This window comes from Panthera pardus, unplaced genomic scaffold (assembly GCF_024362965.1).
Source record: "Panthera pardus isolate Hobbes unplaced genomic scaffold, ASM2436296v1 HiC_scaffold_10, whole genome shotgun sequence".
Taxonomy (NCBI): Eukaryota; Metazoa; Chordata; class Mammalia; order Carnivora; family Felidae; genus Panthera; species Panthera pardus.
The window spans coordinates 12,920,749-12,936,315 of record NW_026526655.1 but is presented as its reverse complement, the minus strand read 5'-3'; the positions used below and the strand labels follow the sequence as shown (position 1 = coordinate 12,936,315).

The 15,567-nt window shown below is 36.3% G+C and overlaps 1 protein-coding gene across 1 annotated transcript in view; it reads left to right on the top strand.

Annotated features, from left to right (window-relative positions):
• The window catches only part of NYAP2 (neuronal tyrosine-phosphorylated phosphoinositide-3-kinase adaptor 2), a 264,307-nt gene extending 249,028 nt beyond the window's left edge, over positions 1-15,279 (top strand). Inside the window, 1 exon segment of the mRNA XM_019445749.2 lies at positions 12,447-15,279. Coding sequence (XP_019301294.1) covers positions 12,447-12,674 — 228 coding nt within the window. The 3' untranslated portion in view covers positions 12,675-15,279.
• The last annotated feature ends 288 nt before the right edge of the window (positions 15,280-15,567 follow it).

The following is a 15,567-nucleotide window of genomic DNA, read 5'->3' as shown; positions in this document are numbered from 1 at the left end:
TCAGCCATTTTTCTGTATCCTTGCACAGAAGAATCCACTTATTACATGTGTAGATATGCCCTGTGTACCTGTATAAAGATGCAAATACCATGTCATTCACATCTAGATGAACTAGAGAGGTTTCCATTATATGTTTGACAAGACTTTCACCAGGAAACAGGCACTAAATTACGTACAATTGCCAATTTGCATTTTGCGTGTCTTCATAAGAGATACAAAGTTAACACCCAATTCTGACCACTTGCTTTTTGCTTTTAGTTGTCATCTTGTAATATGGAAACGTGATGCATTTGCAATGTTTCAAACCTTCCGTTTTCTGCAGGTTGAAATTTTATTCTTCTCTAAAATTTGGCTACAGCGAAGAATTTGTAAAATGATGGCTTGATGCAATTAGCATCCCGGGCCTTTCTCCACGATGCACCTTTTTTCCTTGGGCTTTTTCTCCAAATGCAACTCATTGAATCAGCTAACATTCCTGCCGCTCATTCAAGAGATACCAGTAACTCACCATACTTGTGAATATACGTAGAGAAGCAGACGTGTGTGCAGAAGGATTACTACATTGTCTGCTACCATGAAAGGGAGAAAAAAGGTGTTTATTGAAATGAATTGCAGTGTGGTTGATGAAACAACCAGAAAACTATCTCCAGAGGGAGGGACTTGGCTTGAGGCAGTGCCCGTAGCAGGTAATAATACATGCTCAGCACGTACTTGTGTGGAAGTCCTGCCAGTGAGTAAGAGGTTTGGAAGGGAGATGAGATGGATGTTTATACAGCGAGTAACAAATCGTCATTCTTACTGTTATTGAAATTGTTACGGAAATTGTGTCCACTTGGACACATCTCCAATCAGGATGCCCCATCCATTTACATTAAATGTTTCAGTAATCGTATCTTTAAGAAGGAAGCCAAAAGGGAGATAAAGCAAAGAGAAGAGAGGAACTAGGCTTGCAGTTCAACTCTGGGATGTTAAAGATAATCAAATGACAATTTTCCAAGGCCTTAAGAGTGTATTCTTGTGGGTTAGATCAAGGAACATGCACGGTGGACTGAAGGTCTGACCCAGGGAGGGAGATTATCGTGTTCTGCTCCCTTGTTAATTCCCTTTCACAGCCAGTGTGAAGTCTGTCTCCGGGGGCTGCTAAGTGATCTTTAACCTCTTGCGAACTTGAGTTTCTCATCTGGAAATGGTGATCACAGGGTTATTGTGAGGCTAGCGTGAAATGAAGCAAGTGAATGTTCACATGATGCCTTGCCCACTGAGAGGAAACACTTCGGTTACTGTGTGCATGATTTCAATAACATGATGAGAGGGTGGTGGTGATGACTGAAATGGCAAATATGACAAATAATAAGGTCAAAGTTTCACTTCTCCGCTAAAGTTTTGATAGTTTATAAATCTTCTAACCTTTTAATCTTTCAGCAACAAACTTTATCACCTTTATTTAATCTAGTACATTTTCCCATGTCATTAACTATGTGAAGTGAAAGTACCATGATAACTCTGTGTGTGTGTGTGTGTGTGCGCGCGCGCGCGTATGTTGTTTCCAGTTTGGGCCACTTTAATCACAATTAGCTGTGGGATAATCTGGTGTAATGAGAAGGGCATAGACTTTGACATTAGTGTATTTAGGTCTTGAATCCCAATTCTTGTTCTGCCTTCTATTAGGAATATGATGCTGTAGATACTATTCAACCTCTTCAAGCCTCAGTTTATCATTGAAAGAATAGCAATAAGACATGCTTATAGAATGATTAAGCTTTAAAAGAATTAATATATGCTAAGTGCCTGCTGAGAGTCTGGAACAGGGTTTATGCACAAGAAATCACGGTTGCTGCTTATTACATTGTTGATGTTATGATTGTTCCTGAGACTGGGACAGTCCTTTGCTCCAAAGCCACATGACCAAAGGTGAATACAACTTGCTAACTTATTTTAGAACTTTTGAAAATCATTCAAGAGTGTTTTAAATCATTCATTGAGTTCAATCAATAATCTTAAGACATGAGATTTTACCAGCTGTAGTCACCATTTTTTCTCTTCAGTGATATTATCGACACATATATTCCTTCAGCAAAACTTTTATTATTATATTTTTTGAACAACATGATAGCCAGGAGATCCCTAGAAATTTTCAACAACTTAATAATAGATGTATGATATATATATATATATATATATATATATATATATATATATGCAAAAACATGCAAGTACATATATACACAAAAGTATGATACATAATTTTATACACACATATATAAAATGTGTGTGTATATATCTTCAGGAATATATATGAAATGTACATATGTATATGTGTTTTGTGTGGATGTGTATGTCCTTGTGATAGACTTCTAGACAGGCTTCAAAACAGATTTTTATTTTCTTTTAAGGGAATATAATGATTCTTTTAGACATACTTGTTAAATATTTTCCTAAGTGAAACACTTAAGAAGACCATTGTAATAAATTGCAACCTGGAAGACTACATTTGTCCAAAATATGCATCATCTGAAGCAGAAAAATGAAAATTTTTTTCCTTGGAAAAGACTGATTAGGTATATATGTGAGTATGCATGTAGATTTATGTTTCAAGAAGATAATGGTTACACCAGGGCAATTTGAAAAGGGGAAGAACAATTTTTTCACTTAGACATTATTTTCCTTAAGGTAGAATTGATATATATATATATATATATATATATATATATATATATATATAAACGATTGAGTGTTTCACTCCAGCTACTACCTTGTAAAATGACATTATAAGACAGAAGTGCAGAATTTAAAATGTGACTAAACCATTATGATTAACAAATATATGCTTGAACAGTTGATTAAATACTTGTAATAAATAAATGTAGGTTCTTAGCTCATGAAGAATTAAAAAGTAAAATCTGTCTCTTCATTGTTTTAACTTTTGTCTCATTTTCCACCTTAAATATATTTTTCCCTTCCTAAGCAACATATTTTTCAGTGACGAGGAAAAGTATAAATAAATTAAGTAAAATAGGAATTAAAGAGTTTGCTGAAGCCATAAACTTGAAAAATATAAATCATTATATTTATAGATTATTGAAAAGGCAGGGGGTTTAAAGAATAACAAATGGAGGCATTTTGAAACATATCAATTGATTTGACTATGGAAAAATTAGAAACATCTGTCTGTAATAACAGAAATGACTATAAAGTGTCAGACACTGGAAATAATTAGGATAAATAAAATGTAAATACCTGTTTAAAATTGTTTAAAAAATATAAAGTAAGTAAATATATAATATAATATATATATAATATAAAGTAAGTAAAAATACCACCTCATTAGAGATCAAAAAAAAAAAAGTAAACTAAGGGTATGAATCAACTTTTCTGTTATTAAAAGTTTTGGAAATATGCAATCTCATTGAACTCACTATTAATACTAGCAAATGTTGAAATCAAAGGGTTCTTCTAGACACAGAACATTTATAGGGTTTTTGGGTTGTTGCTTGCTTGTGTCTTTGGTAACACAACCCGTGCTAGTAGGGTATGAATCCCACACTGCTTATGGGAATGGAAAATGGTTTAATTTTTCTGGAAGACCAGGAGGCTATATCTGCATCAAAAGCCTTAAAATGGTCTGATGCTTGACTTGGGAGTTACTTTTTGAGAGGATTTCTGTAAGAAAATGTCATAAAGTATTGAAACGTGACTTACAGCATTTAAAAAATGAAATCCAACCAAAGTAAAGGTATTCATAATGAATAATTTGTTTTTGTTATCATGTCTTGAAAAAAGCGTCTACAACTCTAACTATAATAATGAGGAAAACACAAGGAGATGAAGTTTTATATATAGTGTAATCATAAGTTAAAAATAATTTGTATGTTTAGGTTCATACACAGTGGTTACAAATATACATGATTATAATTATGTATATATGATTTATATGTAAGGAAATATATTTAACGTTTTGTGTGGTGGTATCACAATTGATTTTTCCCTTAAATTACTATAATCCATATTTGCTAAAATAGGCATAAATTACTTTTATAACCAGAAAAAACAAGTAGAAAATCTACTTCTCAGGTTAGTCGCTTTAAAATTTATTTCAGAGAAACTTTATTTATTATGATACTTCTTTGAGGGTACTGACTTAAGATTCTAGGGCTACCAAAATAACATAAACAGGATTTCTGTTTTCCAGAATTTCAGAATCCTGTGCAAAACTCGTAATTAATACGATATTCATAGCATTAGGAGATCTACTGACTTCAAGAATGAATGAATGAATGAATGAATGCTGTGCCAGCAGTAAGCAAGCATGGCTATCAGAGTTCATAGTGGATCTCAGAATGGATTGGATTCTAGCAAGAATCCAAAAAAGTCCATTTGGCTGGACTTTAAAAGCATAAATCAGATTTCACATGAAAGATAAGGGTTCAAAGAGGCAGAGAATTCCAGAATGGGGAAATACCTTGATTTAAAGAATGGAAGCAACTCTTGTGCCTGTGGTGTTGGGTGAGTTATGATAGCCTGTACGACGGGAGTACAAAGTAAACAATGGAGTGAAATAATTAGCCAGAAAAGACAATGTTGAAGTTCACTGTGGTGTGTCTGGGGCATTGACTGTTTTCTGGAGGAAGTGGGGAGCCGTAATATGATTTTGTGGGGGCCTCACCAAGAGTACTTGGGCAGAAGTGTGGCTGCAGGATTACAAGTGACCTGTACATGCAACAGTAGACGCCATATCGATAGTTCAGGAACTGAATCAAGAAACTGACGTTGGAAATGTGAATATAGGTGACAGATTCGAGAAGCATTTCTGAAGTAGAATTAAACGCTTTTTGGATCATTTGAGTGCCGTTACCTGAGCCCCGCTTCACGCAGAACCTAGAGTCGGACTCTGGGGATGTTAACTAAGAATGTGCATTTTAACAAGCTCTCAGGGGATGCCAAATGCATACCGATGTTTGGGGGGCATGGGTTGGTCCCTAACCTGAGCCAAAGGGCCAAGGATGCTGAGACCTCACCATTCAAAGGATATGAATCATTGAGACCCCAAGGATTCAAAGACCTTAGAGTCTGAGAAAGATGCTCTCAACTGCAGAACATCCAGGATGTGACTCCCATGGAATCAAGGGCTGAGTTTAAGGTCGGATGGCTCTTAAGGTTCAAAAACTGTAGGAAATAATTTTTTTTTAACCTTGTACACTTGGCATATTGCTGAGTTCAGCTGAACCGAAGTGGAATAAAATCATTTATTTATTTAAAAAAAATTTTTTTTAACATTTATTTATTTTTGAGAGACAGAGAGAGACAGAGCATGAGCAGGGGAGGGGCAGAGAGAGAGGGAGACACAGAGTCTGAAGCAGGCTGCAGGCTCTGAGCAAGCTGTCAGCACAGAGCCTGATGGCGGGGATCGATCCCACGAGATCACGACCTGAGCCGAAGCTGGACTCCCAGCGGACTGAGCCACCCAGGCGCCCCTCTATTTTGTCTTTAAAGCCACGGAATTGTAAGGCTGTTTTTTGATTAGTGAGTTTTACATAATTGACCATGTAAGCAAGCACAAATACATAAAACCAAATAGCTTACATGGCTTGAAATAACAACATGTGATGTTTCTCATATGCCTAGTAGTTGATCAGAGATTATACATAAAGGGGATCTGCAGATCTAGAAAAAGAAGGTGGAGCTGGTGTATGCCCATGATGTTGCATTCAAAAGCAGGTCTGAAACCAAGATGTGGCTCTCATTTTATCAATATATCTGATTTTAAAGTGAAATTTGGTGGGGCGCCTGAGTGGTGCAGTCGGTTGGGCATCCGACTCTAGCTCAGGTCATGATCTCACGGTTCGTGAGTTCGAGCCCCGCGTCAGGCTCTGTGCTGACAGCTCAGAGCCTGGAGCCTGCTTCGAATTCTGTGTCTCCCTCTCTCTGTGCCCCTCCCCCACTCACACTCTGTCTCTCTCTTTCAAAAATAAAGATTAAAAAAAATTTTAAGTGAAATTTTGGCACCCAAAGTAAAATCTGCAGTTCCCATAGAAGCCTTAGGTATACACTTGTCTAATAATTCTTTCATAAAGCAGAGGTTCTGAGTCAAAGTTGTTGATAAATGAGAGAGGAGGACAAGGGAATAATTTAAGAAGCACCCAATCAATAGATCAGAATTAAAGATGGGAAAAAAAAAATAGAAGCAAAAAACTATTAAAAAAGCTAAAGATAGGCCAAAGATGCTATTGTTACAAATAATATCATCAAAATCTAAAGTTAGGAGAATTTTATACATATGTTTAATTCTTGTAATATCAGAAAGAAAGCAATATAACTTCCTTGTGGAGCCTCACGAATGGTCTCTGTCACCACTGTGTAATTCTGCTTTATAATGTGAACACAGCCACGGATGATACGTCCACAAATGGACATTCCGGGTGCCCATTAGAAGTTCATAGACACTGCCACTCGAATTCGATATAATTTTCATGTGTCAAAAAACATTCTTTTGTGTTTTTTTTGGTTTCGTTTGGTTTTGTTCAACTGTTTAAACACACAAAACAGAAATTCTTGCTTATGAGCTGTACAAAAATAGGCAGCGGGCTGTATTTGGGAAGTGGGTTGTATGTTGCCAACCACTGACGGTTACCTTGACGTTAGATGTAAAAAAGCCACAGTTACTTACGTGTTTATTTTTTTATGTATGTTTTAGAGTTTCCATCTCTTTGCTCACTCCAAAGGACAGGAAGAACACTTTCAATGACAGCACTAACAGCTCTGGCTGACCTCAGGACACCCACCTATGGATAAGGGAATGCATGGAGGCAGCAGGCTCACTGCCTCCCATAATTCCTGAAAAATTAGCTTTCCTTTCTCCAGTCACACTTTCCCTTCCTTGTTGCCCCGCCGATGCCATCCATGCTCTCCCAGGGCAATTTTCTGCAGGGTAAAGAGAACATGCAAAGAAATTTGGTGACTCTAAGCTTCTTTTTCAGTCAGATTGAAGTTTACAGCCCCCGTGCTGGAAATGGTGATTTTCCATAAGAGGGGTTACGGGAGGTGGAGAAATTGGCTCAGAGTGAGGAAACATGGAACTGATTTTTTATTTTCCTGAGAGCATCTGAAAATTAGTGCTGGTGTGGGGTCTATTGTTTTAAGAAATTAAATTTTATTCACAAGTCACGGTTACATTTAATTCCAAGGCCAACGAGACACTTGCTCGACAGTGCTTGGTCCTTTAAGTCTTTGGTAAATTACTGCTTGTTTTACATGTTAACTCATGAGGCACAAAAAAATCAAGCCAATGGAGCTATGCCTACCTGTATTAATTTTATTCCAGTATCCATTTTAGTGTTGAAGTGCTAACGTTGAAATGCTTATTTCAGATTTTTTAAAAATCTCTTTATGGTTTTCATATTTTGGAAATTGAATAATTTTAAATAAATATATGGAGATTTATTATTGACATATCATCATTCTTCTGGTCTTTGGATAAAATATACTCAATATCAGGAAGTGCTTAGTTTATTTCCTAGAGAAAGTAATGATTGAAGTAAATTAAAGATTCCTTGACATTTATGTTATTCTGCATGCGTTGAAGGATCAGTAGATAAGATCATTAACAGTGTCTGGGGTTTTACAATTTCCCAATCCAATTGCCTCTGTTCATTGCCTCCTATAACCATGTGAAGTATGATGTATGTGGCAATACATGAAATGTGTATATAAAGTATGTCCAATATACATAATATATATAAAGCATATACAAATATATATACTATGTGTATATGAATTAGGTACCAATATATATACAATGTATATAGGAAGGGCATACAACTTCAGAGAACTACATGACTTTTCAGTATGATAAAACAATCAAGATCCCAATCAAGTTAGTTAACTTTTTCCATTATAGCGTGTTGCTTCCGTCTAAAAACATTGCAAGGTAAGCTGCAGTTAGCATTTGGAATGAATGTGGTTTCTTCAGGTGATTTTTAAAAAATATATCTTTTGAACTTCATAATAGTTTTACATTTACAGAGAGGCTGCAAAGAGGGCACAGAGGGTTCCTGTATGCCCCACACTGAGTTTCCCCCTTTTTAAAATATCTTATATTGCTGCTGCGTATCAGTATTGAAACCGTATTTTTAAAGCCCACACATTACTTGGATTTTCTTAGTTTTTACGTACCTGTTTCAGGATCCTTTCCAGGATACCACACTAGTCAATTTCAGTTATCATGTCTCTTTGCCTTCTCTAGATTGCGATGGTTTCTCAGACTTCCCTTATTTTGGCCGATCTTAACAGTTTTGAGGATTTCTGGACTGGCATTTTATAGGGTATTTCTCATTTTGTGTTTGGTGTTTTTCTCATGGTTAGGTTGGGATTAACGGGTTTCGGAGAGGAGGAGCTCAGAGGCAATGTGCCTTTCTCGTCACATCATACCAAGGGTTCATACAGTCCACATGACTTCCCGTTGTCGATGACTGGTGTGCTGTGTATAGTGCTTGCCAGAGCTTCCCACGGTTAAGTTACCCTCCTCTTTCTTTCCATACTGTATCCTTGGGAAAGAAGTCACTGTATGTAGCCTGCTCTTAAGGGATGAGGATTTATGTTTCCCTTCCTTGAGGAGGGACTTCACTGGATTTTATCTGCCTCAACTTATTAGCCAAGAATATTACCTCTGCCGGATCATGTTGTCCGAGAGATGTAACGAGATTCGTATTAATTGAGCAATTGTCTTACAATTGTCTCCTAATGTATGCTTGTTGTAAATCAAACCCAAGAGTTCTTTTAACTCCAGGTTGAAGTGAAATGGAATTTTACAGCTAAATTGAAACCGGTCTTGAAGAATTTCATGACAAATCATGAAATATTTTATGGGTAGTATTCTTAACACACCTCCTATAAATACTTAACATGTTATTTGCTATGTACAAACTAATAAATTGAAGCATCTTACTTACTATCAGAGTGAAATGTAATTTTTAGACATGTTTTCTGCCATGTAAATTGCCATAGTGGTAACATTGGAGTTTAATGTCGGGAATTAAAAAGAATGTGCACCCTCCAGAAAGAAATATTGAAAAACAGATGCTATTTAAACGTAAACTCGGAAAATAGATTTACCTTCCACCAAATGAATCACATTTAACAAATATTTATCTCATCTTAACACAGTAATAACTTTCTTGGGTATTTTAAATGAGAAAAAAAATATTTGACAACAACTTAACATGAGATGATTCTATAGCATTCTTTGCCAGACATTAAAATATTGAAATTAAAAAATTTTGAATTGGCTATTTTCTAATACCGTGTATCTAAATTCTCTTTAAAATATCTAGCCTTCATTCATGTACTGACAAGTGCTTTCTCGCAGAATTTGTATTGACTATACATCTGGCCACCAAAAGAAAATAGTTTAATATTAAAAAGCCAGTCTGAGAAAAAGGAGTTGATTTTCTTCTATTAATATTTGAAACCATTAGCTCAATCAAGTGGACACTTAACTATTTTAAAATAAAAATGTAAAGAACATGAAAATCATGCTTTGTAACCCTTTATTCTTAAACTTATTTTTTAGATTTTTAAAGAATGGATTATTCTTAAATTGACACACTTATATAGTATAAACTTCTAATTGGCAGAAAACACACACTTATAGGTAATGTAATGCGTTATACATGCGTAAAATGTAACGATAACTCTGAAATATATTAGAGATACTGTTGTTAGAGCAATTTAGGAAAAATATTATTTTTCAGTGACATGTACTGATTCGCACTCTTAAATATTAAACGAGATTAGATACTATCCAATTTGTGGGGAGAAGTAAATACAATGCAAATGTTGAAGTGATGTAAATATCCTATCTTAAAGAAGTTGGAGGTTTTGTGGTTTTATTGGAATGTGTAAGACCCAGTGAGATTTTACTGAGAAGAAAATTATCTGGAGAGCTTTCCAAGGGTGAACAAACACTGTTCAATGATGGTGGCTTCTATTCGTTCATAAAACTTTTATTGAGAGCTTAATGACTCTGTTCTGCATGTTGGGTCTGCTAATGGATAAAATTTGGGGCTTCCCCTCTGGGAATTCTATGTTATAAATTCCATTTTAAGAGTTTATAGTCACTCAATAAATTTTGCTTGTATTTCCACCCAAATAGAGTTACTGTATTTTTATTGCATGGGTTATCAAGTTCTAAAATATTAGAAATCTTTTGAAAAAATTCCAAGCCATTTTGGGCAATGTTCTGCTGGTGCAAAAACCTATTGGTTAGATTAAAACCTATTATCTGGTTAAACCTATTTAATAAACATCTAGAATTTCATTTAAAAGGAAAATACCCATGGCTGTGAAACATGGCTCATTCTTTCAAGGAACTTTGTATCGAATTAGGCACAAATATGCAAGGTATTTATCTATGAGTGCCATCTTCTGGACTCCAAATCCAAGCCGTTGATTTGGATTTATTTGATAAACACTTTTTATTCCCTCCTTAAAGCCATAAATATGTTTGTATTTTTTGAGTAGCACCCGGATATGGTAGTACCTATGCCAGTAACTATTATTACAATTTCTAGATAATATTCAGTAGATTGAGCCTGCTGTAGTAGAAAGACTGTTCACTGTGGAGTCAGACAGATCCAAGTTTGGTAGAGGTCTGTCTCCCATGTAGTAATCTGAGACCTAGATGTACTTTCTCGATCTACTTTCTGAGACTCTGTTTTTTCACTTGTACTGGGTAGATAAATCCTAGCTTTCGGGGTAGCTGGGAGGATTCAGGGTAACATACACAGAGCTCTTCACACACGCTTGGCAGAGAGCAGGCATGAAAAACTCCCACGTGTTTGTCAGTGCGGCAGTGACAATACTTAGGCAATGATTTAGTGTTTTGAAAAATGACTTCACCTTCATTATCCAAGTTAACCCTTATATCGACTTCTGGAATTGAAATAGGATCCATTCAGCTATTCAGATAAAGACACCAGGAAGTACAATTGCAGGGAGGAGTTTGATACATCCAGGCTTTGATTTCTTGTCTTCTAGCTCTAGATCCTGCTGTCTCCATGAAGGATTGCGAATCATGAGAATTCAGTCTTGCCTTGTTCGCACCAGAAACTTACCTGCCTGGCTTTGGGCAACGTGTGCAGTTTCTTGAAGCCGTGGCTTCCTCACCTGGACATTGAGAACATTGTGCTCATTTATCTTCCCGATCCTTCCCAGTTGTACATGTACGCTGAAAGTCAGTATAGTGTAGTTGTTAAGGGCAAGGTGTTAGGAATGAACTCCTGGGATCCAATCCCGACTCTGACATCTGCTGGCTCTGTAAGCTTAGGCACATCACTAGATCTCTCTAAGTCTCATGTTAGTCATCTTTATGGATTAATGAATAGCACTTACTTCAAAGCATCATCATGGTGAGGAATGAATGAATGAAATTACGCAGAGTATGTAGCATGGGATCTGGTACAGAGTAAGCGTTATATAAGTATTGGTGCTGATATTTATGCTAAAATTGTAACATCTAATACAGTGACTCCAGCTGAGCTATTTTAACCCTTAAAGTCAAAGAGTAGATGTGCTTAGACACAGCTTCCTCATGCTGGATTGGTGGCCCGATCACATTCCTCTCCTTGTATGGCAGATGCAACTCGGTAGTTCTGTTCTAAAGAAGATTTACCAGAGGACATGACCACATATACCTACCAGGGTGCAATGTTCATCTTTCAAGAAATATGTTATGTCTATCCGTACACAGTCAGCTCTGAACCATCTCCTGGCACATAACTGACCCCAGGAATCTGTTTCTCTAAATTGCCTGGGTCAGCGTGAAGGCACAGGTCAATGATTCTAATTAGACATTTGCTGAAGCATCAAAAGCATGGAAAAAATTCTTTGCAAAAAATTATTTGGGCATTTAAATTCCAAGCATTCGATGCATAAGCAAAGTTGTTTTGGTAGAATTATGAAAAATCTTAATTCTGTATGTTTTTTATAAAAAAAAAGTTTTATTTCAAGAACAAAAATGTTCTTTAAAATCTTCAAAACATCTCATATTCATATCAGATCTCACTGAAAAGCAGTTCCAATAATTGAACTTAGACACCTAGAAGACAATGGAGTCAACATAAAAGTCATGGGTAAATACAAGGCAAATAGCTTTAAAAAAGAAAGGGTTATCTCTACACTGTGAGCTCCTGAAACTTATCAGAAAAATCTTCTCACCCAAATAGTTGTTTAATTATATCACAAAGTCAAGCACAAAACTTATTTATAGTCCCCATACGTCAATTTTGCTTTGTAAGAATTACAAAGGTAAAGAAACAGCTGACATTTTTTCAAAACCACGACTAGCACGGTGCAAAAAAAAAAAAAAAAAAAAAATGACGACAACAACAACAACACGATTGCTTTCGTTCCATTTTTTTTTGCTTCTGTATTCACTCTTTCTTTTTTGCTAGGTGGCATGCATGCAGTGGTTTCATGGAGACCATACAATGCTTGAGATGATTGAGAAAAAGCGTTGCTTGTGCAAGGAAATAAAAGCTAGACAGAAAACGGAAAAAGGCCTTTGCAAACAGGATAGCATGCCTATCCTACCCAGCTGGAAGAAGAATGCAGGGGCAAAGAAGTACAGCCCTCCACCCTACTCTAAGCAGCAAACGGTGTTCTGGGACACCGCCATATGACTGTGCGCAGGATGGCGTGAGGTCCACACGGAGAGGGAGGTCGACTCAGTCTTGAGATAAAGAACTGTTACGTGTCTTCTCTGTCGGGATGGAATGCCAGTGCTTCCCCGGAAAACCCATGGGAAGCTGTGCCTACTCACGGGCAACTTCAACGTAAAATGTATATTAATTGTATCCTTGCAATTAAGACACTTATTTATCCCGGATTATTTTGAATCCAAAAGATATTAAGATGTAAATATTTTACTAGTTTATGGGTGACACCTGAAATAATACACATTATACGGATATAAATTACAGAAATATCGAGAGTTTTACTATATGATATAATTTCGGTATTAACTGGTTTGTTATCTCTTTTATATGTAATCCCTTGATGCCTTTTATTATTAATTTTTGCATTTAAGACGTTATTATTTTTTTTCTGTCCACATTTGGCTTCTGTATGAGAGCTCACAGCTATAAAAATCATGTTCAATCACATAATATAAGATCTGGTGCTAGTAATGTAGAAATCGAGTATCATATTCGTCAAGAACATCTGTTGCTTTGTAAGTTTCTAAGGATTTGACAGGAAATGAATGCAAATGTGATGCTTAATTTGGACGTCCACATTACATCAATACCAATATTTTTGCTACATTGGCTTTATAAGAATTTCTCTTCAATATTGTCTTGTTTATACTAAGCAATCATTAGACTCCAGAGAAAGTTATTAGGATATATTTGGATTTCCCAGCAGAAAACATTTCCTTCAGAAATGACTTTAGGGACATGTGTCCTTGCATCATTGATCTGATTGGAGGAGACCAGGGTTCACTGTGACAATGGAAGGAATAAGGAATCAATAGCTAAATAGCATGACTGCTTTCAAGAAAGCAGGACCAGGGGCCTCACAGCCACTGCAATCACTATTTTTAAGTAACTTTTCACGTGTATGTTTGTTTCCCCTAGAAAATGAGAAATAAACATTCAGACGGACGCATTTACATATTTTAGTACATTAAATGCCAATCTTTCTCAAAATTAAGGCCCATTAACAAACTAGTGTTTCTTAAGTTTTTTCAAACGAGTTCTCACCACACTTTGGGGTCGCAATCTTCTGTGCATGACCATCACACCCGTTCTTACTGCTTAGGACACCATGACCAAAGAGTTTTGACCCCTTGTTTCTTTTATTTTGTTTCAAGGAAGAAGCGGGAAATGCAGGGGAGAGGGGGTGGAAGGGTGGATTCAATTTTATGTGGTGGTAAAATTTAAGTTAAACAAATCATATATATCTTTTAAGAATAACTTGTTAGTTGAATATAAATATTGCCACGGATGAATAAAAAGGAAACTATCGCGTATATTTTGTAATATTTAAATTACTATTTATGCTTCCTAAAATTGACAGTATGTGATTCTTCTCTAACAATCAATTTAGTATTATATTTCTGAGAGAAAAAGGTACGTGTTTGAAGTTATTGTCATAGTGGTTTTCCTCGTGAGGGTGTTGACAGCAAGAGTCACTGCTGCTCAATAAAACCAAATAACAGGAGTTAGGGAATTTTTGTAATCTATATTGCTAAAAACCTAGTGATGCTTTACCAGTAACCGTTCCTTTCAAGCCTTTGAAATGCTATAAAATAATTTTTTTAATATTTTATAAGTAATGGATATTTTGATGTCCAACTAGAATTCTGAAAGAATAAGGAAAAAGGGTAAGTGGGAGCATGTGTATCTGTTGTTTTTGCGTGAATGAGTTCTCAGCAGGAGAACTGTATCCGTACAGTGCTTACTAAGGTTTTAGGTTTTGCTGGTATCACTGAAGTGGTTAAAAAACAAACAAGAAAGCAGGATCACAAGTACAGGAAATCATGGAGAGATCTTAAGTGGCTTCAATAAATCCTACTGCCGTGTTTCACCAGTTAGAGATTATATTTCAAACCCAACAATCAACGGAGTACCAATCTAAGAGGGATGGAAATGTGTTAAGATAACATCAGCATAGACATAAAATGTGCTGAGGACCCGGGTTAGCCTGATTCAGGTCATTCTGACCACAGGTACTCGAGCCAATCAATGAGGTGGAAGACATCAATTCTCAGCATCTTGATGACGATCTTGGTGTATGTATATGTATATTCAGGCTCAGTATGGTAATGGCTGGATAATTCCTTTGAAATTTATATTTCGGTAACATATCCAAGTGTGTTTTTCAGATGCCAATCTTTCCCCCTATCTTTCTGAATAAGGGAGAAGATATTTCTCACTGCTGGCCACTTGTCAAGAAGGAAACAGAGGTACTGAAATGATGTGTGTTGGATTCAGACATTCCCATTTGTTCTGCCAAACTCATGATGTTGCCAGGTTTCATGGACTCTTTTTTCAAGCAAGTTATTTTCTGAGAAGGCAGCTTGTTTGAAAATCTGACCTTGGGCAACTATTTCTATTTAATATCTCCAAATCTTCCTTTCCACGGGAAGTAATTGAACGATCTGGAAAAGTGGCTTCGCTGATATTTGACTCCGTAACTTTTATTCAGTGCCCAAACCACTGTCCCTTGCAGCTTAGCTGATAGGGCCATAACCATTCTATAATTAATTTTCTCTTTGTGTAGCATTTCTTTCGTTAGGATAAAAAGAAAAAATCAGTGTAGTCTCTCGTGGCAGTCAACCAGGATGCTTCAGTCTGTGAACTTGGTCAGATGATCAACATTCCACATACAGAACACAATGGGAAGGTATAGCTCATATTTTTAGCAGTGCCAAAGAGCAAACGGTATCCTGGCATGGTTATCGGGTGGGAAGAGCTCATACCTATGAGAAATGGTCTTTTCACAGCAAATTTTACAGAAACAGAACTTGATTGGCTGTCAGCAAGATGCTTTTCTATAGGAAGAACTTGTTAG